The 21,891-nt window shown below is 50.6% G+C and overlaps 10 protein-coding genes across 10 annotated transcripts; 4 read left to right on the top strand and 6 right to left on the bottom strand.

Moving 5' to 3' along the window:
• Positions 1-1,369: 1,369 nt before the first annotated feature.
• TRIVIDRAFT_68940 (uncharacterized protein) lies at positions 1,370-2,350 on the bottom strand (the record flags this gene model as incomplete). The annotated part of the gene is made up of 4 exons (XM_014098985.1): positions 1,370-1,561; positions 1,785-1,946; positions 2,158-2,184; positions 2,237-2,350. The coding sequence occupies 4 exons, from the start codon at positions 2,348-2,350 to the stop codon at positions 1,370-1,372; spliced, it is 495 nt and encodes a 164-aa protein (XP_013954460.1).
• Positions 2,351-2,678: 328 nt separating this feature from the next.
• Positions 2,679-4,632, top strand: TRIVIDRAFT_81149 (uncharacterized protein; the record flags this gene model as incomplete). Its single annotated transcript, XM_014098984.1, has 5 exons — positions 2,679-2,932; positions 3,010-3,160; positions 3,227-4,194; positions 4,258-4,541; positions 4,597-4,632. 5 exons carry the CDS (start codon positions 2,755-2,757, stop codon positions 4,630-4,632), a joined length of 1,617 nt encoding a protein of 538 aa, XP_013954459.1.
• Positions 4,633-5,922: 1,290 nt separating this feature from the next.
• On the top strand, positions 5,923-6,364 carry TRIVIDRAFT_8939 (uncharacterized protein; the record flags this gene model as incomplete). Its single annotated transcript, XM_014098947.1, has 2 exons — positions 5,923-5,989; positions 6,075-6,364. Coding segments are annotated over 2 exons (357 nt in total), but the record flags the coding sequence as incomplete, so codon positions are not given.
• A 397-nt stretch (positions 6,365-6,761) lies between these two features.
• On the bottom strand, positions 6,762-7,808 carry TRIVIDRAFT_68943 (uncharacterized protein; the record flags this gene model as incomplete). Its single annotated transcript, XM_014098983.1, has 3 exons — positions 6,762-7,168; positions 7,255-7,651; positions 7,764-7,808. The coding sequence occupies 3 exons, from the start codon at positions 7,806-7,808 to the stop codon at positions 6,762-6,764; spliced, it is 849 nt and encodes a 282-aa protein (XP_013954458.1).
• A 384-nt stretch (positions 7,809-8,192) lies between these two features.
• On the bottom strand, positions 8,193-9,333 carry TRIVIDRAFT_181110 (uncharacterized protein; the record flags this gene model as incomplete). The annotated part of the gene is made up of 5 exons (XM_014098982.1): positions 8,193-8,674; positions 8,745-8,855; positions 8,973-9,153; positions 9,230-9,236; positions 9,296-9,333. Coding segments are annotated over 5 exons (387 nt in total).
• A 617-nt stretch (positions 9,334-9,950) lies between these two features.
• Positions 9,951-11,709, bottom strand: TRIVIDRAFT_48665 (uncharacterized protein; the record flags this gene model as incomplete). The annotated part of the gene is made up of 4 exons (XM_014098981.1): positions 9,951-10,675; positions 10,728-10,941; positions 10,996-11,538; positions 11,590-11,709. 4 exons carry the CDS (start codon positions 11,707-11,709, stop codon positions 9,951-9,953), a joined length of 1,602 nt encoding a protein of 533 aa, XP_013954456.1.
• A 509-nt stretch (positions 11,710-12,218) lies between these two features.
• Positions 12,219-13,577, bottom strand: TRIVIDRAFT_90171 (uncharacterized protein; the record flags this gene model as incomplete). Its single annotated transcript, XM_014098980.1, has 4 exons — positions 12,219-12,622; positions 12,694-12,826; positions 12,905-13,171; positions 13,453-13,577. 4 exons carry the CDS (start codon positions 13,462-13,464, stop codon positions 12,552-12,554), a joined length of 483 nt encoding a protein of 160 aa, XP_013954455.1.
• A 1,790-nt stretch (positions 13,578-15,367) lies between these two features.
• On the top strand, positions 15,368-17,493 carry TRIVIDRAFT_68946 (uncharacterized protein; the record flags this gene model as incomplete). The annotated part of the gene is made up of 3 exons (XM_014098979.1): positions 15,368-15,824; positions 15,899-16,293; positions 16,354-17,493. The coding sequence occupies 3 exons, from the start codon at positions 15,368-15,370 to the stop codon at positions 17,491-17,493; spliced, it is 1,992 nt and encodes a 663-aa protein (XP_013954454.1).
• Positions 17,494-17,733: 240 nt separating this feature from the next.
• On the bottom strand, positions 17,734-19,253 carry TRIVIDRAFT_181102 (uncharacterized protein; the record flags this gene model as incomplete). Its single annotated transcript, XM_014098978.1, has 3 exons — positions 17,734-18,680; positions 18,762-18,941; positions 19,009-19,253. 3 exons carry the CDS (start codon positions 19,226-19,228, stop codon positions 17,821-17,823), a joined length of 1,260 nt encoding a protein of 419 aa, XP_013954453.1.
• Positions 19,254-19,728: 475 nt separating this feature from the next.
• On the top strand, positions 19,729-21,681 carry TRIVIDRAFT_202892 (uncharacterized protein; the record flags this gene model as incomplete). The annotated part of the gene is made up of 8 exons (XM_014098977.1): positions 19,729-19,770; positions 19,833-19,852; positions 19,941-19,982; positions 20,444-20,450; positions 20,669-20,758; positions 21,129-21,338; positions 21,417-21,546; positions 21,665-21,681. The coding sequence occupies 8 exons, from the start codon at positions 19,729-19,731 to the stop codon at positions 21,679-21,681; spliced, it is 558 nt and encodes a 185-aa protein (XP_013954452.1).
• Positions 21,682-21,891: the final 210 nt, after the last annotated feature.

The following is a 21,891-nucleotide window of genomic DNA, read 5'->3' as shown; positions in this document are numbered from 1 at the left end:
TTATGCACTCGGACTCAGTAATGCCACCACTTTCGAGATCTCGCCGTGTTGCCAATTTGCCCTGCTCCTGGGATGATGGCATCCAATGATATAAGCAGTGACAGGCATCGAAACGAGAAACGGCCAAGCAACACGGACCATCCAATGATGTCAGTCGGCTCGGACAGCAAATACTGTACACTGTCAAATTGCCAGGGAGGTCCGGAACGGAAGCTTGAGCTGGGCCGGCCTGTTCCTAACCGCCTCATCTCATCGGGCCACTGGCCAGCGCTCGCTTTAATATGGGGATCGACGGCCGCCTTTGATGAGTCCCGGAACTGGCCACTGGAAGCTGAATCAAGCCTGTCTGCCGCCTGATCCTTGGTCCGTGATCTGTGGCTGACGATACCGTCCGGACGGCTCGGGCTGGCCTGAGCTCAGCTCAACTCGACCTGGTCTTCAAGGTTGTTCTTCCTGCGTGTTAGTACTATAGTAATATGTATGGAGCTGAAGGAGGATTGCAGGCACGCGCACGGGACAAAAACAGCTTAATACCAGCCGTCTTAGTGGCCACGGATCATCCCAAAGAGTCAAGCGACAGACAAGGCCCGGGAACAATGCGGAGCGCGAGCAGCCCAAAGCGGGACGCCGCCCCCGTCGAGATACTTATTCGTATTCGTGTTCGATACGCGGACGGGCGGGCAGGTTTCGTGAAAGTCAATTGGCTGCCTTCTTCAAGAGATGCCCCAACAGTTTTTTTCTCTCAAGCGGAACGCTGCCGTTTGCGACACCTGCTGCAAGGGATGCTGATGTGTCTTGGGCCAACGAGCGGCCGCCATTGGTGCGCGGCGCACAGGAACGAGATTTGATCTGACCTTTGAGTGAACGAATTCGAATGCGCCGATGCTAGTGGCATCGAGTTGTACAGTAGTACAAATAGTACAAATAGTACAAGTAGTGCAAGTAGCTGTGCTGCTAGAATGAGTGGACAGTCTGACGCACTGTCTCGTATACTTGCGTGATGTGTACTTGCTGGAGCACCCCTTTTTCTTTTCCGTGGATGCGGTGCGAAATAGTACCTACCTGTACGCCATCAATGGAGCAAAAGAGTGCTGATATGCAGGAATCGGCATGAAAGATGCTTTCCCCAGAGTTTGCGAGGGCGTCGCAGGGAGATCAAGCAACTCATCATACGAGTTCTCTTACGAGTGACGAGAGTCGGCCGACCTGATTGAGAGAGAGAGCTCTCAATGTTAAAATTGGCAATTATACCCTTCCGGCCTAGAGATACCTACTCGTACACGAAGCGAAGCATGGAGCACCTGTATAGTAAGCAACCAACACCATCCCCGGCCACTAGTATGACAGCCAAGGCTTCGGGAGATGGCATCTAATCGATAGATACGACACGACGCCTCTCCCAGAGAGTGCGGAGAGCTAGGTACATAGTATGTAGAGCCATGTGCTTGCAATCGATAGATGATACAAAGCCTTGCTCTCTCTCCATCTTGGACGAGCTTGGGCCTGCAATTTGCACCATATTTCCGAGCCAGGGATCCAGGGACGGGTAGGCGATACACGCCTGATAAACGAGAGCAAGGTGGGCTGTTAATTAATGGGTACATGTGCCCTAGGTCGACGCGAGGTCGCAGAACGGCATCAAGCCTAAAGCCGAGGGCGCCGCGGAGGCGCAACCTCTAAGTAGCACAGAGAAGGTCTAGGAGATGCGAGATGGATGCGCGGAGAAAGAGAAAAAGAAAGCAATGAGAGAGAGAGAGAAAGCCCAAGTTCAAAGCAATACCTACCTCTAGGTAGATATGCTTGCTCGTACTGTGCAGGTTAGGAAGCACTTCCACAACACGTCCCTGTATAAGTATAGGTACTGTACCGTACGAGTAAACCCGCTGGAGATTCACGAAACGCCATGCTGTCATATTTTTCGACGCTAAATCGATAAGAGCGAGCAACTGGGTAAAAAAAAAAGAGAGACAAGATTAAAATTGGCAGGGGGCCACTGCGCAGTCAAGCACACAGGGGGGCATTAGCTGCATTTTGGCTCGTGGAGGCCGTGGGTCGGCGCGAAATCATTGAATCCATATTGAGAAAAATCTGTGCTGAGTTGCTCCGTCAGCGTCTCGTCGGCCATGCACCGCATCTGCTCGTCAATGCTACACACACGATCCTGTAGGAGAGCCTGATGAGTACCTGTTATTACCTCGTACATTAGGTACCTTCAATGTTTGTAGAAGCAACTCACGCCCTCTGCTAAACCTCGCGAGAGCACCTCAGCTGGGAGAGAGTAAAGGTACTTGGAGCGTCCGTACCGGCCGAGTACCGCACCTTCGTAGACTATACCTTTGTATGTTGGCATGTCTGTCAAAGGCGCTGCTGCTGCTCCGAACTTGTACACCGCACTCGTGGGTCGCCGCAATTACTAATAGAGACACTCAGAGCTTTAGTATCCAGAGCTGCTGCTAGTCGCAAAAAAGTGCTCGCAACTTACCCGTACCTGACCTCTGCTAATCCCCAGACGGCCCTGGCCCGGCGACTTTTGTTTTCTCACCCCCTGTCGACCCTAAATTCTTTTATATCCCTATCGCCGTCACTTCGCTTGCCCCCGTCGGTTCTCTCTTCTCCAGGTACTGTCAGGCTCGGCGGTGCTGCGACTACTGCTGTACAAGTGCTGTCTGTAGTAGAGCATCTCGTGTGCTATAGAGAGAGATAGAGACCTTCTGATTGACATCAAGGTCATCATCTTCCCTCCCTCTGCCCGCCATGGACGCGCTCAATGCCACCCGGGCGTCCTCCGTCTTGACGTCTGTCCTCGCCAACTCGAAATATGTCAGCGCCAACATCCCTCCCCAGGTCGACTATGTGATCGATACCATTGCTGCCGCGGGGCCGTGGACGTGGTTCTTCACCATCTTGGCCATATGTGTCGCCTATGACCAAAGTATGTTGTTGCGCCCTTTAGCCCGCAGCGGCTCGACAGAGAGACGAGTCAACTAACGAGATGTCGCCATTCAACAGTCAGCTACCTGCTCAACAAGGGTTCCATTGCTGGCCCATTGTTCAAGGAGCCCTTCATTGGACCTTTTCTCCAGTCCATGGACCCCAAGTTTGAGGAGTACTATGCTAAGTGGCTGAGCGGTCCCTTGAGCTGCGTTTCTGTCTTCCACAAGTAAGATTGACCGACTGCGCCTAGAGACAGTGCCAGAACCAAGGACTAACATGGGTTTCTTCGTAGGTTTGTTGTTATTGCGTCCACCCGAGACATGGCTCGCAAGGTGCTCAACTCCCCGGCCTATGTCAAGCCCTGTGTCGTCGATGCTGCGTACAAGCTCCTCGGAGAGGACAACTGGGTTTTCCTCGACGGCAAGCCCCATGTTGATTTCCGCAAGGGCCTCAACGGCCTCTTCACCCGCAAGGCCCTCGAGTACTATCTGCCTGGTCAGGAGGAGGTCTATAAGACGTATTTCAAGCGCTTCCTCGACATCACCAAGGAGAATGGCGGCAAGCCTGTCCCCTTCATGCCCGAATTCCGTGAGCTCATGTGCGCCGTCTCTTGCCGTACTTTTGTTGGACACTACATCTCCGACGAGGCCGTCAAGAAGATTGCCGACGACTATTACCTCATCACTGCGGCTCTTGAACTCGTCAACTTCCCCATCATCCTCCCCTACACCAAGACTTGGTATGGAAAGAAGGCAGCCGACATGGTTCTCGCCGAGTTCGCAAAGTGTGCCGCCAAGAGCAAGGTTCGCATGGCTGCTGGAGGAGATGTCACCTGCATCATGGATGCCTGGATTCTGCAGATGATTCAATCTGAGCGCTGGCGTGAGGCTGAGGAGAAGGGCCTGTCCACCGAGGGCCTGGTGAAGCCGGCACCCATGCTGCGCATGTTCCGCGATTACGAAATCTCCCAGACTGTCTTCACCTTCCTTTTCGCTTCTCAGGATGCCACCAGCAGTGCCGCGACATGGCTGTTCCAGATTGCTGCCCAACGACCCGATGTTCTTGACCGCGTTCGCGAGGAAAACTTGAAGGTCCGCAACGGAGATCCCTATGCTGAGCTGAACATGGACCAGCTTGAGTCTCTGACCTACACCCGCGCCGTCGTTCGAGAGCTTCTGCGATACCGCCCACCCGTCCTCATGGTTCCGTACAAGGTCAAGAAGCCGTTCCCCATCACCGACAAGTACACTGTTCCCAAGGGTAAGCCAAGTTATTCCATGATGTTTCTTTTGAATGTTGACTGACATGTTTCCACGCACGTAGGTTCCATGTTGATTCCCACGACGTATATGGCTCTCCACGATCCCGATGTTTACGAGAACCCCGACTACTTTGATCCCGAGCGATACTATTCAGGTGACGCTGAGGTCAAGGGTGCCAAGAACTACCTGGTTTTCGGAACCGGCGCTCACTACTGTCTGGGCCAGGTTTATGCGCAGCTCAACCTGGCTCTGATGCTCGGAAAGGCATCTGTGCAGATGAACTGGACTCATCACGCCACCCCTCTCTCAGAGGAGATCAAGGTGTTTGCAACCATCTTCCCCAAGGTAAGAAATCATTAGGATGGCACTAGTGAGGAACGGAGCGCTGACAGTAGCTTAGGATGACTGCCCTCTTACTTTTGAAGAGCGGAAATAAAGGGACGAAAAAAAAAGGAAGCATGAATGAACGATAAAAGAGGAAAAATAAAAGCCCCCGTGTTGCGGTTGACGGCATAATAGGACAGATGGGAGACGTTGTGATATCGAAGCGATATATCCGGTTGGGCGATTGCCATTCATGGCGATAGACGGCGTTTTTCTTTGCACACCAACGGAATCTGCTTGCCAAGGAGTACTACCGACCTCTGAGCTGCCCTGAAGCTAGGATGGGAGTTCAGGATTGGCCTTGCATAGCTAAAGGGGATGGTACATAATTTTAATACCCAAACATCACTGTATATAATTATTTTAGCCAGCGGTAGCATGATTGCCTCGCTGCTGGGATGCCACGAAGAGACCAGGTCAGGCTTAGCTGACGGAATGAATGAAAGAGATGAGAAGATTTGACTTGAGAGCGTCTGTTGGTGTGAGTAGATCGTGAGATTTGGTGGGAGCGGATGCTCGGCGATGCCATGCGCCTGTGTCTGGGATCCCGATTTGACTTGATCTGATTCGGTAAAAAGAACCAACAAAGTAACGACCTTGAAGAGCAGCCTCTGAGGCTTTTATATCGCGCCCCGAGTGATGCGGGCATCAAGGGGTGTATAGAGGATTAGGCTATCGTCCGGCAACCTGCGAAGTCGTGCCATGCTAGTAAATTCCAGGGCGCGCGAAGGAAGCTCGACATTTGGGGCCGTTTAGCTGCACATGACATGACGTCGCGGGGTGATTTCGGATATCAACTAATCAACCCGGCAACTGTTACTACCTAGTAGCTAAGCTTACCATCGAATACCTACCAATTGATTCATCATTGGTGCGTTGTGCTGGCGTTAGGTTGAGCCTCTTCTATCTATTGTCGAGTGCAGAACAACTCCGAAGGGAAACCAGCGATTGTTATCGGCGAGCAAGCTGGGCAGTCAGTGTCTCGGGCCAATTGCATTTGCGCTCTCTTTACCCGTCCCGCTTCCCGACGACTTGCCTATCATCACCCACACCCTTGTTTTGCGCCAAGAGGGCTCTTTCTTTCTTCTTCTATACGCATACCAGAGCAAAAAGGAACGCAATGGCCGCTCGACAAGCTTGCCAGCGGATTCTGCTGCGGCGCCTCTCGCCGCGGGGGATCGCCGCCTCGACCTCGGTCTCAGTCTCGGCTTGCGCTGCCAGGGCGTGCTCCGGCGTGGCGGCTCGGCCGCTGGCGAGGTGGACGAGTCTTAGAAGCGCTGCTGGTGGTGCTGGTGTGCGATGGTATTCTGGGCCGGAGAACCAGGTGCCGAATAGTCGGATCTGGGGCTTTGACGAGATCAAGGCGCTGGTCGAGGCCAAGGAGCCCAAGGAGAAGATTGTCATTGTCGGTAAGTCACACACATACGCATAGCCTATCTCCCCCCTTTATATCTCCGTATAATGTTCACTGACACAACCTTCCGCGATACAAAGACGTCCGCGAACCCCACGAGCTCCTCGACACGGGCAAGATCCCCGGCGCCATCAACATCCCCATCACCTCGGCCGTCCAGAGCTTCCACATCTCCGACGAGGACTTTGAGGACTTGTATGGGTACGCGCGCCCGCCCAAGGACGCCTCCCTTCTCTTCTACTGCAAGGCCGGCGTGCGCGCAAGGGCTGCTGCGGGACTGGCGCAGCATGCCGGGTGGGCCAGTGTTGGCGAGTACCCGGGCAGCTGGCTCGACTGGGATATGAACAAGGGCCCGGTTGAGGTTGTGAAGCCGGGGAGCAAGGGAGAGACAAAATAAATTTACTGCGTTGAATTGACGGAGCTAATGCCAATGTTACGACGTATATATATATATATGTGTGTGTGTGTTTATATGAGTACATGTGTATGTGTGAATGTGTAGACACCAATGGCTTGGGGAAGACCATCGAGAAGACAAAAGGCTATGGATGGCTCGAAATCAATTAATAAAAATCTAAATTCATGATTCTGTCATTCATATCAAGGCATACTGTAGCTACCCGTGCCGTTATAGTGTACAATGCTTTTGCCAAAATACCCACCCAGTAATAGTCTCCTTAGAAACGTGCCCTCCCTGTGTGACAAACAACTCTTCACCGTAACGCTGAGACGTCCACCAAATACTTGATTGCATTGATCTGAGCTCATTAAAATTCTGGCTTTTTATCGGCATCTCCACCCGCTGGAGATCGCGCAACCGGGCTTCCGTGAGCAAAGAACAGGATCTTGATCGTCAAGGAAAGGCCGGCATGTAGTAAAATGACAATAACCAAGAGGATTTTGCTGACCTGGCGATCCGTCGCGCTCAGAACAGGATACAAGTTTCGTACTAGGAACACCACAGACAGGCCGAAGCCGACACCAACAAAGACCCAGTTAAGGATAGAGATTGGCGACCAGGAAATGAGGGCAACAGGGATCCATATTAGATTTGAATATCCGTACAGCGCCCAGCACTCCAGGAGGTTCGCCGACTCGCTTCCAAAGTACCGTAGAGCGAGGAACAGGGCCACGGGGATGACCAAGGTGTATCCGTAGATTAAGCCGGCGGCTCCTGCATGTCCATCATCGTGTTAGTCCCATCTGAATCAACGACAACCTCCCCTCAGAAAACCTCAAGTAAATAATGCCGTTTCATACCGCTTAATAGTCTAAAGTCGTAGGCAAACTGGCTCTTGCCCGTGGTTGACAGGTACTGGCTGATGGTGCCGCCGAGGAAGAGAATGAGCACCACCGTCGTGGCGATCCAAAACGGGCCGTACAAGTCGGGATTGCCCTCGAGCACGTCGAGGAAGTTTGCGCGCGGGAACAAGGCGGCCCAGCAGCGCGACAGAACAGCCGATGTGTCGACGTCGAAGAACTGCGCATAAAACGACATGCTCCAAAGATAGCGCTTGGACGATGACGACGAGGATGTCGCTGGCGGGGGCAGGCCTGCTGCCGGCGCCTTGCGGCCGCGCGATGACGACGACGGCTCGTTGAAGTTGGAGCTGTGGAATTCGAGATCCTCTTGGAGGTCGGTGTGGCCGAGGTCGCCCTAGAAAGACGCAAACCGCAACGCCAAAAGCTTAGCAAGGCGACATCCTTTTTGCGGGCATCGCAGGCCGGGATAATCAAGGCAACGTATGCGTCCCTTGCACACAACGTACCTCGTCGTCCACATCCACTACCGCATCATATCCAGAGCCGGACATTTTGGCGTCTTTGGGGGGTGAATGTGTTGGCCAAGTCCCGCTCGCAAGGATGCTGTCCGAATATCAAAAGATGGCTGAGGTCGGACAATTAGTTCTGGTTCGGGTCGAGTCTAAGCTGTCTCTTCTTAGAGGCTTGCTGGCTTGAGCTTGGGGATAGCTTGCCACGAGATGTCGTTGTATCACGTGATCACACACACGCAGCAATGCGGAGACGACGAATCAGGAACTCAGGCTAGCCAAGGTACATAGAGCTGCCGCCAAACAACGAAAAGGATCAATTCCCTTTTTAGTAATTATCTGGATGATATTTACTTTGTTATGCCATTCGACCAATTGACGTGGAAGAGTTTGTGATCTGGTACAGCCTGCATGTTTGAACAGTATACGTTAATCATATGTATTTTTTTGCTAGATAATCTATCCGCAACCCAATCATTTCTGTGGATCTAACCGATGGTCCATCATATTTTGCTCTTTCAGCTTCATAGGCGCTACAATAACGAGATACCCTCTTCAAGCTCGAATTTGCTCCTCTCCAGGGCTCAGCTGCCTAGGGGCCGGCACTTCTGAGAAACAATATTGGCGTCAGTTACCGAGTCACTGGCTGTTTCCCAGAAAATATTTTAACAACAAGCGGCCATCAGGCATCATCTAATTGATATATTTTGCCTCTGCCCTGATGCTAATGTAGAAACAAAATCCGGAATAAAGCAGAAGCACCTCTGTCCTTGCCACCCCAGATTGCCAGAACCCAGACGCCACATCCTTGGTGAAATGATTTATTTGAGCTTCTTCTTGGGTCGGAGCTGGTTGGTGTGACCGCACTTTCGCTTACGGCAGTTGGTAGCACGGGGAGGGAGACGGGCCTGAAAACGCCGTTGTTAGTAATTGCGAAATTGCGATTTCTCAAGTGGAAAGTTGAAACTAAAAACGTACGTAGCACTTGCGGCAGATCATCTTGTCGCAGTTGAACTTGGAGGCCAGAACCTTCAGGGAGGGCTCAATGACACCACCACGCAGACGGAGGACGAGGTGGAGGGTGGACTCCTGCAAATTGATATTAGCATTTTGCTCCGTTTCTTCTTCCGTTTCTTCGCATTTCCCAGTCCTTCATCCTGCGTTTTGCGCGAGGACGAGTTGAAACGCAGTTCCCTGATGACGCACCTTCTGAATGTTGTAGTCGGACAGGGTTCGGCCATCCTCGAGCTGCTTGCCAGCAAAGATCAATCGCTGCTGGTCCGGGGGAATGCCCTCCTTGTCCTGGATCTTGGACTTGACATTGTCGATCGTGTCGGAGGACTCGACCTCAAGGGTGATGGTCTTGCCCGTCAGGGTCTTCACGAAACTGATCGCATTGTTAGTACGGACTTCCCGGGTTCGACGTCGGAGCGAAATCTGGTATTTTTTCAGTCTGGGCTTACATCTGCACTATTTACGGTTAGTATTTCATCCTGGCTTGCTCTCTGAGGCGTGGCGATGGTACTCACTCTTGAACGATTTTTGTGATGCTTGACGATGTGAAGGTTCGATCGCTGATTCTGCGCGCAAAATTGGTGGGGCGGAAGTTCAAATCATAGAAAACCCTAGGTCAGTAGCCGACGCACGTGACTTGGAGGACAAAATCGCCTGTTATGGGGAATTGAGAGGGCTTTCCATTTCGCTGCTAGCGCTGGTCCGACGGCCCACTCCGCCTTAGTCCGCTATTGGAAGCACCTCAAAGTGCTTAAAGTGGAGCTTTCCACACCATGTACCAAGTACCTCGTCCCAACTTGGAATTCTGCAACAAGAAGCAATACTATCAACAAGTACAAGCTTCAGCTTCTACTCGGTGGTCGATGAGATGGACAAACAGTTTCTATCATTTTCATGCATTGGCTCATAATTGGATGTCTTAAACTACCCCTCACTCAATTGTCATGCAGCGTTGAGGGTCTCCCGCTATGTCATCCTTGTGGGTGAATACATATACAAAGCTCCCTCCGTTGACTGGATGCATCCAACGCATCTAATATTGGCTTCTCATGCCCGATTTCTTGGTTTGCCAGACCACCATGGTCCGTTCAATCCTGTAAATGGCGTCTGTCATGGTTTCAAGAGAGACGCCTACCACCAAGCCTACATTACAGATACGTTAGCTCTCTTTCATTGCCATGGGACAGTCATTGTGCCAATTGCAGACCTACCTGCCGCCTTGTAAAGTTCTGTGGCTATTTCGGAGAGGTGGTCAACATTGCGAAATGCCTCATATCTTGGCATCGATAGTGAAGTGTATTCTGCTTTGGCTGGATTAGACCGGTTGTATTCGAGAGTCTGATTGAGTAGACCCTTGGCAGCGTCATCCAAGTCCTTGGTAGAAATATCCTCTACTTGATTTGTGCTTGTGGGTAGTTCTTCCACCGGAAAGAATTTTGTGATTGGATTGTCGCCTTGGCATAATCTCTCAGCGTTTATACTTAAGAAATGGTGAGTCTGTTGATGATAAAACTTACTTGTGGTATCAATGAGACTGGAGACGTGAGCAAAATATGCGTCAAGTTCGTCATCCTCCATAGAAACCACCTGACTAGGAGTAACCTTGTCAAAGTCGAACTTGGTAGTCTTTATATCGCGTTGTGTTGGCAAGTTCCCTCTACCTTGTCGCCATCTCTCCCAGTCGAGGGTGGGCATTTGGAGGGAACTCGCATTTTGAAGCCGGGATATTGAAGTATGGTCGGAAAGGGGGAAATACAACTTTGTGGCAACAATGAGAAGAGCCATCAGCCGTATCTCTGGATAATCCAATCTAGGATTTGTAAATTTTTCTATCGGAAAATGGAATTGCTGCCCCAGGATCGACGCCAATTTTCGGGCCGCAATGATGGAATCAACTGTTGTCTGGTTAGAATCCTACTTGTCCATTGGCAGAATAACAGCTCTTACTGGGCAGCGCAAGCTCTTTTGCAAACTGTATCAGCTCCGGAACATGATTAATCTCAGGAAAGACGAGACTATAATTGAAGTCGTACGATAACACCAAGTCCATAACGACTCTGTGTAGCTCATCGCCCTCTATAGAAGAGCGAAAGGGTAGCTTCAAGACCTGGATGTATGCGGCGGGCATTCGATCTCTCATTTCCTGAGGCAGATGTTGATACTATACGCCGGTTAACATGGAGACGTCAAGTATTGGGAGTATAGTTACACCCACGCATTTTTTGTACGGAATGCTACCGTTCCTGGCCCATCGAATGATTTCTCCAAGGTGAATTGGTATCCTCAAGAGGATGCAGCCTAGGTAACAGATTGCGAGTGTATCGGGGACGCGCGGCAATGGCCATTGCAGGCCCAGCTCAGGATCCCAGCTCTGCTTCCTGGATTGTGGATGCCATTTTGATGATGATGAATCTTGAGAGGGCTGAGAGGGCTGAGAGGGCTGAGAGCTGAAAATAGCCAAATCTTCGTCATCTCCCTGGGCATCGTCACCAATACCCGAATTCGACCCTCTGGTTCGCAAATCCCACAAGTCGCGAACGACAGTTTCCAGCTCTTCCCTGTAACCCTTTTCATTGACGAGCCACGCCACTTGGCTTCTAATAACCAATTGGAGAGCTTCAAGGTAAAGATCTCTACCGGCCTGGCCTGTCAGTGTAGGCGCTCTCTTCCCTCTGTCTCTCGGGGCCTTTTCACGGCGAGATACAGCCCCCATTTTACCAGAGTCTTCAATGTCACCAAGATCGAATTGGATAAAACCCTATGGCGAATCAATCCAACAGTCCAATGGAGTTCATTAAGAGTCGCCTACCTCGATTTGATGGCCCCGAGCGCAAAATCTCAGTCCGTCTTGCAGGTACCATCTCTGGCTACCGCATTCGGGGCATCTTTCGCCTCGGGGCATTCTCCGGGTTTCTCCTGGCCCTTCCATTCTGAGCGTGCGCTTTGTACCAGGCTGAGAGCAAATAAATAGAGACTATGGGTGGCGGTGTTGAGTTATGGTGAGCAAGTGTAGACTTCACGGTCTACTTATGCAGCACTTGTGAGAGAAGTTTGTCTTCATATTGCACCACGGTTCTCAGATAAAGGAAAAAAAGAAGCTCTGGAGTCTCGGACTGATGGCGATACAATTAACCGAAACTGCAGACTCGTCCAACTGAAAACCACCAGCGGATACGCATGAAGCTTGAATGCGAAGCCCAATGTTGTCTTGGTCAAGGTACAATGACCTGCTGGTGGCTCTGCGTAACGCTACCTTGGATTTTATCCACTATAATTTTTACTTACTGCAGCCACACATGTCGGAAACTCTAATGACAGCTGCAGGAATTCTGAAGAAAACCCACAGCGAATCTGCAACATATACTAGTAGATGGGTTTATTTTACGATTGCGTACGTCACAGTTTGCGTCCATTCACTCATTGCTGCAAGTCCAATGTGCACGTTCATTTTTTCTTTTTCATTTTTCATCATGACGGCCAGCTACGCACACATATCTGTCTGGGTAACTTTGGCGATGACTCGTGGAGCGTACAAAGGAAAATGTAATGGCCCTCAGAAAGGGCGTTTGAGTTGCCGAGCATTGTAACTAGCAGAAAAAATCCCATCCATCAACCTTCGAACGCAACGACCCATACATCAACCCAAGGATATTCGATGTTACGACGGCCGTAATAAACGCCTGGAGGTGGGGAGGAAAAGAGGTGACGAGGGGCTATAAACAAATCCTAAATCTTCGTAGTGCTCATTTGGTGAGGGAGTTAGGATTTAATTTAACCCTGCTTGGGAGCCTCCTTGGCCTCAATGGCGGCCTCTTCACCCATGGAGGTAAGGACAACCACGTCTGAGATGGGGTTAGAATACACTCCAATTTCATAACACTCTCGGTGTAAATATTGCAGAAGGGCGACTCACTGGTATCCTTCTCGTCAACCTTGAAAAGCTTGTTGATCTTCTCACCAATCTCGCCATCGGGCATGCGGACATCATCCTTGGTGTCACCGTCGTCGTTCATGAGGGAGAGGAAACCATCGTCAGAGATGTCGAGCTACCAAATCGTGTCAATAAACCTCTGCTTTTTTTTTTCTCCTCTTCAACCTCTCATCCTGGGAGCTAATTTACTTACCAGCTGGTACTCACGACGGGTGACGTTGGGGACATCCATGTTGTGGGTGGAGGGGGAGAGATCTTCGTACTTCTTGCCAGTGAAGATGTCAAGGGCGACAAGGTGGACCTTGGCGTGACCGTGCTTGCCGGTCTTGGAGGTGGACATGTCGACGATCTTGCACGGGCGACCCTTGATCACGACGAAGCCGTTCTTGCGCAGAGCAGAGCACTGCATGGGGTAGGTGAGAGACGCGCCGGCGTCGGCGGACTCGAAGGTAACATCATGCTGCAGGCGGATAAAGTGATTAGCATTTGAGTATTTGGAGCTGATGAGGAAGCAAGTGCGAAATGATTGCGGTTTGATCAGGTGTTTTGACGTTGATCTCGCAGACGGGGCGATCACAAGACGCAGAATCTCATCTGGCAAATCTAGCAAAAAAAAAAAAAAAAAGCAATATTGTGATGTGGGGTGTCGCTCAGTCGAGGGGCAGCCAAGATGATTGCGGGGTTGTTTTTTTTTTTCCCTTTGCGCAGAGGCAGCGCAGCGAAAGCAGATGATGGACTTACCTCCTCAGACATGGTGATGGATTGCGCAAAAATCGAGCTTGTCGTGAAGTAAAAGAGAAAGAAGACGAAGAGTGGGAGAGAGTCTGCGTGGCAGACAAGTCAGTGGAGAGTGCTGAAAGTATGTGGAGAGGAGAAATTGAGAGGTGAGAGGAGAAGAGCAAAGGGTGGACGGAGGGGGAAGAAAAGGTGCGTTACCTGAATTTTTTTTTCGCCTGTGTGATTGGCCCTGGCGTTAATGGTGCTTGAGCGACGGTGGGACACGGTTTGCACCTGGTTTTGAGGGAGCAATTTAGTACCTTTTTGGCCCAACCGGTAAGGTTTGGTGCTCTTTTCCGTTTTTTTCTTTTTTTTACCCGCCCGCCAGCCTTACTGTACTAGGGTGAGAGTTCCCAAAAACGCAGGACACGAGCGTTGTCACGAGCCGTTACAGTGCTTGGGAGGAGAAGAGGAGCTGAGAGGGTGCAGGCGTACTCACCGAAGCATTATTTAGGTATTACCAAAGTCATTTATCTGGCCGCTTTGCCTGGAGCCTCATTGAAATCTACTACCTGGTACCTCTCCTCCCTAGGGCACTAGCCACGCAGCAGGCAGGTACCTCTATCGGCTTCTCTTCAAGCTAGCTGCCTTCTCTGGGCGGGAGGGGAGGTTGCATGAGCTCGGTACAAGGGAGACGATCACAACTCCGCATCCCGAATCTGCAAAACGCCTGACATGATGCATCTATTCTGCCGAGCTGGTATTTTCTGTTATGCCCAGGTACCCGCACTTACAGAATTGCAAAAAGCAATCGCGAGAATCTATGAGGATGAAGTACCTACTAAGCTAAGGTGCTTGCAACTACCACCGGAAGGTTTAGTGCTAATAGGGCTTTCCCTCCCCCCAAAACAGAAACATCTGCAATGCCCTGCCAAAGTTTAAATGCGAGCTGGTAGCAGAGCTCTGGTGCACCCGAGTCTCGCGTATTTCCGCTGCATGGTACCTCTTAGTAGTCGCGTGATGTTTATGCTACCTCTATGGATCAGCGTGGTCAACGGATGAATCTGCATAACGCTGCCACAGGTACAAGTACATGTACTCGTATATGCATCATACTACGCTCAGAACCAATGTATAGGTAGGTACCTGCGGTTGTTGCGCAGTCACAGCCAGATTCAGAGTCCTGCCTTTCTCAACCCTTTTTCCAATGCATGTCTTTTGCGCTGTTCCGGCTGACTCGCAGTACTGCATTTGGCTTCACAGCTGTGAGCACAGATTTGTGGTGGCGTAAGCTTCCAGTCTCAGCGATGAGGCCTCTGGGTAAATGGGGCTTGGCAATGGGTGCTCCTCCTCCATACTGTATGTACCTCTTTTAAGCAGCACTTTGTAGGAAGTACATCAAGCGGTAGCTCTTAAAGACAGACACGTTCTTAACAAGAAACCAAGAACATCCATACTACCTAGTAAGTATAGATAGAGTAAACATTGGTAAATCTGGTAGATATAGAGAGATGTACTGGTAGATTGATATGATAATTAGATTCAACAACTACTAAATACAGGCATTCTAGAGAAATACATACATGTATCCTCTCTCCTCTGATGCCTTGCAGCTCCTCGTATTCCGTCCACCGCCTGCTGATCGTGCTGATTGCCGCTATAGCGCTCCCCTTGACCAATCGTGGCACTAACTGACTGCCCCAAGTCCGTCTCCACCAGTGCATCAGTACCCGACAGCTAGCAGCGACAGTTCCATGCGAGTCCATGGTACCTGTATGTTCATGCTTAGATACGACCAAAGTACCCGCCATCGACCCAAAACACCAGTGACAATCTGGCATTCAAACCATCTCCCCCAAGCTATGAGACGGTCATGATCACGAGACGCCCTCTCTTCTCCAATCGATAACCCCATCTCCAACTCCGGCTCCTGCGCATCATGTGGCTCGACCGGCTTGCAGCATCCCAAGCCAGCGCGTCCGGCCCTTCGACTCCCCAAATCACCAGCCGACACAACTCGCCGCTCCCACGAAGGACGTCGAGCACCCTCAGCCCTTACATCACATCGCAGAGGCAAGGGCCCTCCCCGAGGGGATCATCTCTCTCCCTGATATCAAGCGACTCTACGACATCGTTACTGGCGTCGTCACGCAAGCCCAATGGCTCAGATGCGAGACAGCAGCCCGGACAGGCTCCGGACTCGGTGGGCGTCTTGGAGAAGCTGCTGGCGGCAGATTCCGAGGTCGTGGGCAAGACCCAAAGCAGGGCAAGCTTGATTACCCAGGAGGATCTGACACTTGACGTCGACTTCGGCGGGCTCTCTCTAAAGGAGCTGGCTGCCGGGAGCTTCGACCAAGATGCCCTAGGCTTGCGCCGGCCGCAGAGTGCGAGCGAATGTGCGTCGCTCTATGTCCATGGCTTTGATATGCAGCCATGCTGGCCGTATCCTATGCTAACTTGCCAATTGCAGACGAAGAGGACAAGGCCCGGTTTGACGCCTTGCATCGGTCCATTGTTGCGTGTGACGATATCCTGAACTCGGTCGAAATGAATCTCGCGGATTTTCGCAACGACCTTTCTACCGTATCAGCTGACATTGAGACTCTGCAGACGCGCTCCAGCATATTGAGCAGAAGATTGGAGAACCGAAAGCGAATCGAGAAGGCCCTTGGCCCATTGGTGGAGGAGCTGAGTGTGTCACCCGATACCATTTCCAGGATAACGACGGGCCACATCGACGAGCTGTGGGCCAAAACGTTGAATGAGATGGACAAAAGAGCCTCGGCCATTAAGAAGCTGTCAGGGACACAACAGGGCAAGGCCAGCGAAGAGCTTGGCCCCATCTTAGAGAAGCTAATCTTGAAGGTGCGGTCCTTTCCTTCGCCTCTAGTCAGCCATGGAATCAACTAACATGTGGCATCGCAGGCTGTAGAGCGTATTCGAGACTTTCTCGTCGCCCAGATCAAAGCCCTTCGATCGCCTCACATCAACGCCCAGATAATCCAGCAGCAGAACTTCCTCAAGTTCAAAGATCTCTATACGTTTCTGCACAAGCACCATGCGGCTCTTGCGGAAGAAATCTCGCAGGCGTACATGAACACGATGCGATGGTACTACCTGAATCAATTTACACGATACGAGAGGGCTTTGGCTAAGCTCAAGCTCCATATTCTGGATAAGAATGACGTTCTAGGGCAAGAGGATGCAACAAGGAAAACCGCTGTCCTATCGAGCAGCCGCGTTGCGGGCCCGCCACATGATGCATTCAATCTTGGGCGCCGGATTGACATGCTACGGACAAAGAGCACCTCGGCCATTTCATCGTATCTGGCGGAGGAGGACCAGTCAACTCACTATTTGGAAGTCCCCTTTCGAAACTTCAACCTGGCTCTCATCGACAATGCCACGGCTGAGTATACCTTTTTGGCGGCTTTCTTCGCACCAGCCCTGTCTTATTCACAGATATCTAAAAACTTCAACTACATATTTGATCCAACGTTTGAAGTCGGCAGGGTGCTTTCAAAAACGCTAGTCAGCGAGAGCTTTGATGCCCTGGGACTCCTCCTCTGCATCCGACTCAATCAGCATTTTGCCTTTGACCTTCAGAGGCGAAAAGTGCCTGCCGTGGATGGCTACATCAACGGCACCAACATGCTACTCTGGCCGCGGTTGCAGGTTATCATGGACCGTCATTGCGAATCCGTCCGACTGTTGACCAATGCTGCCCCTACGAAACTGGCCAAGGCCGATCAGATAAAGATGTCGGCCGCACCGCACATGGTAACTCAGCGGTTTGGACAGCTGCTACATGGCTTTCTGGCCCTGTCCACGGAGGCTGGAGACGATGAGCCCGTTGTCGCTAGTCTACGCCGTTTGCGCTCCGAAGTCGAAGCCTTCCTGTCTCGACATGCGCAATCGCATGGTGACGCGAGGAAAAGCGAGAGATTCCTGTATAACAATTATTCTCTGATTCTTACCATTATCGGCGATGAAACGGGGAAGCTGGCTCAGGAACAGCAAGAGCATTTTGAGGAGCTGAAGCAAACGCATCAGGGTGAATCATAGATGTACATATCACGCCGATGCCCTCCCCCCCTAAAAAACTATGATTTGTAATGGCGCGATAAGCGTTGGATTGAGGCATTGTCATGAAACTAGGGTTGGATTCTAGCTTCACTTATTGTACGGCGTCAGGAGGCATAGCATGTTCACGGTACAGGGTTGAATAATTAGACAGGCACATCTGTAGGAAACATACTCAGTCTAGACTACCAAGCCCTTGTAATTACTATAGCGGATTTTTTTGGTCCTTGTTTTATTTTATTGTTCCCTCTGTCCTTTTGGATTTTGTCTATATTTCATTTGCCCTTGCCCTGTATGTAAAAGAAGATATCAATGTTGGCCCGGGAAAAGGGACCATATGTACTGGAGAAGAGTAGGGTTCCTCCGAAGGTAGAATGCCACGACTCCGACCATGATGGCTGTTCCAATGAATTTGACAGGGCGCCTATACATCCATATCTTTCTTCTAACACCAATTCTCAGCTCTTGCCACTGTATCTCCTTGACTTGTTTCTCGAAGTAATGATGCCCTTCCTCTAGCGTTTGCCGTGTGCTATCATCAACGTCTCTGCAGGTTTTGAGCACACTGGATCCCGAAATCTGATGCCACGATCGGAGGGTCTCCGGGGGGTGACGGACGAAAAGGTCCACGGATCTCTTGATCAGGTCATCTAGATCCAATTCTGGCGGGACCCTGCCAAGAATGACTTGAAGCATATCGGGCTCGTCGATCTCAAGGATCTCCTCCCGGCGGTCTATGACAATTTGGGCAAACAAGTATATGGAGAAGGTAGGCTCGCGAGCCAAGATGACATCAAACAGCCGGGCGATATCCTTATACCGCTCTATGTTGTGAGCGTACATGGTGAGCGTACCAGCGAGCGCATAGAAGGGCTCAATGCTGGAAAGGTGCCGACGGAGCTCGATATCCGCGCGAGCGAGGATGTCGGGAAGCAGCCTTAGCTGTGCGGTTGTGGCGCTGAGGCTGGGCAGCATGAAGTCGCGGATTCGCAGAACGGAGAGCCGAGAAACCAGAGGCGCTCGTGCTGCTGGCTCCAGAACTAGCAGGAATACCTGGCAGATGTCATGGTATCCCTGGAAGTAGCAAAGATATGGAAATCGACGGAGAACCTCGACGATGAGGTCTGATAGCTCTTGTTTTCGTTTATGTAGCTCCCGTTCGGACTGATCTAAAAGGCGTGGTAGAAAAAAGAAGATGTCAGCTCTTATACGTCGGCAGAATCGTATGACACAGGATGGGAGAGGCATACCGCTAGGGTAATGAACAAAGGACCGATTCACGTCGAGTTGAACTTGGTCTTCATCCCTATGGCGTGGCAGCTCTTTCCAGTCGCCGCCGGGGGCATCGGGATCGGGATCTTCTGCGCGCGTGCCGTCACCATGGTGTTGCTTCTCGTCGGCAGGGGGGGACAGGCCAAGCAGGATCGGCCCTAGGCAGATAGATGGTTTGTTAGCGACATGTTCAGAAAGAGGGCAAGAGAAAGGCCGGAGACATACAGGCAGCCTGGCGCAGCGAATCGGCAAGCAGGCCGCCATCCGACTCGGCGAGAGCCCTCAGGCGCGTGGCATCTCTCCAAGTGCAGGCAGCCAGGATCTCGCTCGTCTTCAGGGCCACGGCCGGCGAGTCGAAGTTGTCGACGGGCTTCTCGGGGGCAACAAGTTCGTCATCGTCATCGTCGCGGCCAGCGGGATCGACCAGCTCTTTTTCCAGGCTCATGTGCTAGATTGGGTGCTTTTGATCTTTGAAAGAGGTTTTGAATCGGGCTAGTGCTGGTGACGTGACGCTTGGTTGTTCGTTGGAGCTACGGCACATTGGATTTTGGCGGGTCACATGCAAAAGCGAGCAGCCACTGGTTTGTAGGTATTGATGGCTTCAATTGATAGCCCAAACACGTCCCTAAACCATCTTCTCTTTTGGTTCATTCTTCTTGTGCAATGTTAATATGTTTATTTTGATGTCTTTTAAACATCGTGTATATATTAGGTGCACAGTAGCTTGGATACAATTTTAGGTACCTAATATATCGGCACGATACTACTCTAATAAGTTGTATCCATGGATGAACCTGTCCACGTCGCTTGGGCCATTTTCAAAGCTGCCCAACTGCAGAGCTAGAGGCCCATCCACCGAATTGCCAGGGTACCTAGGTACAGAGTATTTGTGCTATCAATTCTTTTTAATTGGCATGACCTGTACTTGATTTTATTCTCTACAGCATGCGGGAGAGCAATAACCGCTTCTGTTCTGCTGGTGCGGTTGTGCGTATTTTTTCATAGTATGATATTGTTACTCAGGTACATGTGCCTAACATAATTCATAGAGGCTCGACCATGAATCGTCGTAAGTGCTAATTCAAAGCTGGGGAGCTTTCTCAATGCTTCGAGGTTCTCATATAGTTAATTGTTGAAGGTCTGTATATAAACAACAGAATAGAAGCTACACTTTACGTGTCTAGCATACCTCCTACGACGTAGGTACGTTGTATTTCTTCAGCAACCCAAGTTCCGCCTAGTACTGTGACAACTTGAATATGGCGACATTCTTGCATTTACAAAGGCTGGGAGGCAGGGAACCAGGTTTAAACCGCAACAACACGCAAAGCCTGTCCTCTCGCAGAGACCCACCAATGGGAAAAGCTGGTTGGCCAGGCTCTGCACCCTTTGAGCTTCAGATCCTTGTCTCATCGCTCACCGAGTGGAGACGGCCAGGGAAGGCTGCAGCAAGTGGTTTACAACAGTCTCCATAGCAAAACATGAAGGAATGTGAAGAGATTCGAGAGACTGTGCCTCATCAGCCCATGCTGGATGCGAGTGGTAGATTCACGGTTGGTCCTAATGGAGGTAGCGATTTAGCAATACTACCTTAACTTATATGCGACAAGCGCTGACACATATGCTGCATATAGATGTACACGGAATGTCTAATCAACAGCCTACATGTACGTGATTGGTCACGGCATTCGGTAGGGTGGAAGTGAATGGTTCTAGGCTCGAGGAGCCTTGATGCATCCTTTGACGAACAGATAGTATTACGTTTTCTCTCTTTTTCTATTTTAAACAGAATCCTAAATCCTCTATTAACGCAAAATCCGCGTAGCAGCGAATGGGCCGCCTTCATCTTTGCTACGTGGCTTACACTTATACTTGAGAACTGAAGTACAACATGCCGACTGAAGCCGCACGGATGAACTTCCTCCAAGAGCGCTCTAGCGGTTTTGGCTGGTTCAATCAAGTAGTGTCGTCGGCCGTATGTAACAGATATATCAACTTTTTGATACTATTTTGGATATCTAAGGAAAAGATGATAGTTGCTTTGCAATGTATTGCCTTTGGTCCATGAAGCAACGGAGATGTACTAGTATGTGTGACTCGACATCTTTGCAAAGAAATCAGAGAGACACTCTTTGACTCTTACCCCTCAGTCCGTGATAAGAAAGGATGGGGCATGCATAATAGGCTCCGTACTCTCCTGTCGCATTCATCAATGAGGGCGGCAGGGAGAGAGGCTAGGGAGAAAAGACCCCACGCCCATCATGCTTGTTCAAAGCCATGGAATCATATTAATCAAGGAAAACAAGTGAATACTGCAGAAAAATTCGAATGGTGGAAATGTATAGGTGAGCATCAAGCTCACGATGTCTCCCCCCACGCCTGAATCAGTCCCGTCACTATCTACCGCGGTGGCGGCTGATCCCGTGTTTCACATCTTGAATCAACAAACCCTCATTTACCATGGTGGCTTCATGCAGTGGTATTGTTCTTACCCACCTGCCACGCTGTTGACCATTCTTACAATGCTAGAAGAGACTAGTGTCTATGTCTTCTCAGTGAGTGAGAACAAGTGGCAATGTCTATTCGAATAGATCTAATTGAACCCATCCCACACGGCTTTTCGCACAAATTAGATGCCTGATACGATGACTGGTGGATATGAGAAGCCGTCATGGGTGCTAAGAACTGTGTTAGCCGAAGTAAACCTCAGGTACTTGCCTCCAGAGACTATCCCACGGCTGCGGCACATGTATGGCTCTGGAGGTCAGCCTATAAGGGATATCCTATTTACGATATACGACATGTGTTGCCTTTTGACTTCCTGGTGGCATTCAAACCTGAAACAAGAACCACGGTAGTACATACTACTAAAGTATCTTAGTATTTAGGCACTTGTGAACGAATAAACGAAGAGGACACAGACGACCGGTTTGGCTTGCTTCTGCTAGACGATGTACTTGGATGCGAGGGGAATGTGCGTGTCTCCCTACTACTGCATACTAAGCTCCTTAGCAGATACTAATATCTGGATAAGTAGTGCCCGGATACACTTGAAATTTGGTTCTCCTACCGGAGTCGGTTGTCTAGTCTTGAAAAATGCTGCGGACG

Source organism: Trichoderma virens, assembly GCF_000170995.1.
Source record: "Trichoderma virens Gv29-8 chromosome Unknown TRIVIscaffold_80, whole genome shotgun sequence".
In the NCBI taxonomy this organism is placed as follows: Eukaryota; Fungi; Ascomycota; class Sordariomycetes; order Hypocreales; family Hypocreaceae; genus Trichoderma; species Trichoderma virens.
Note: the sequence above shows the minus strand (reverse complement) of the source record. Positions and strands in the feature narration are given on the sequence as shown.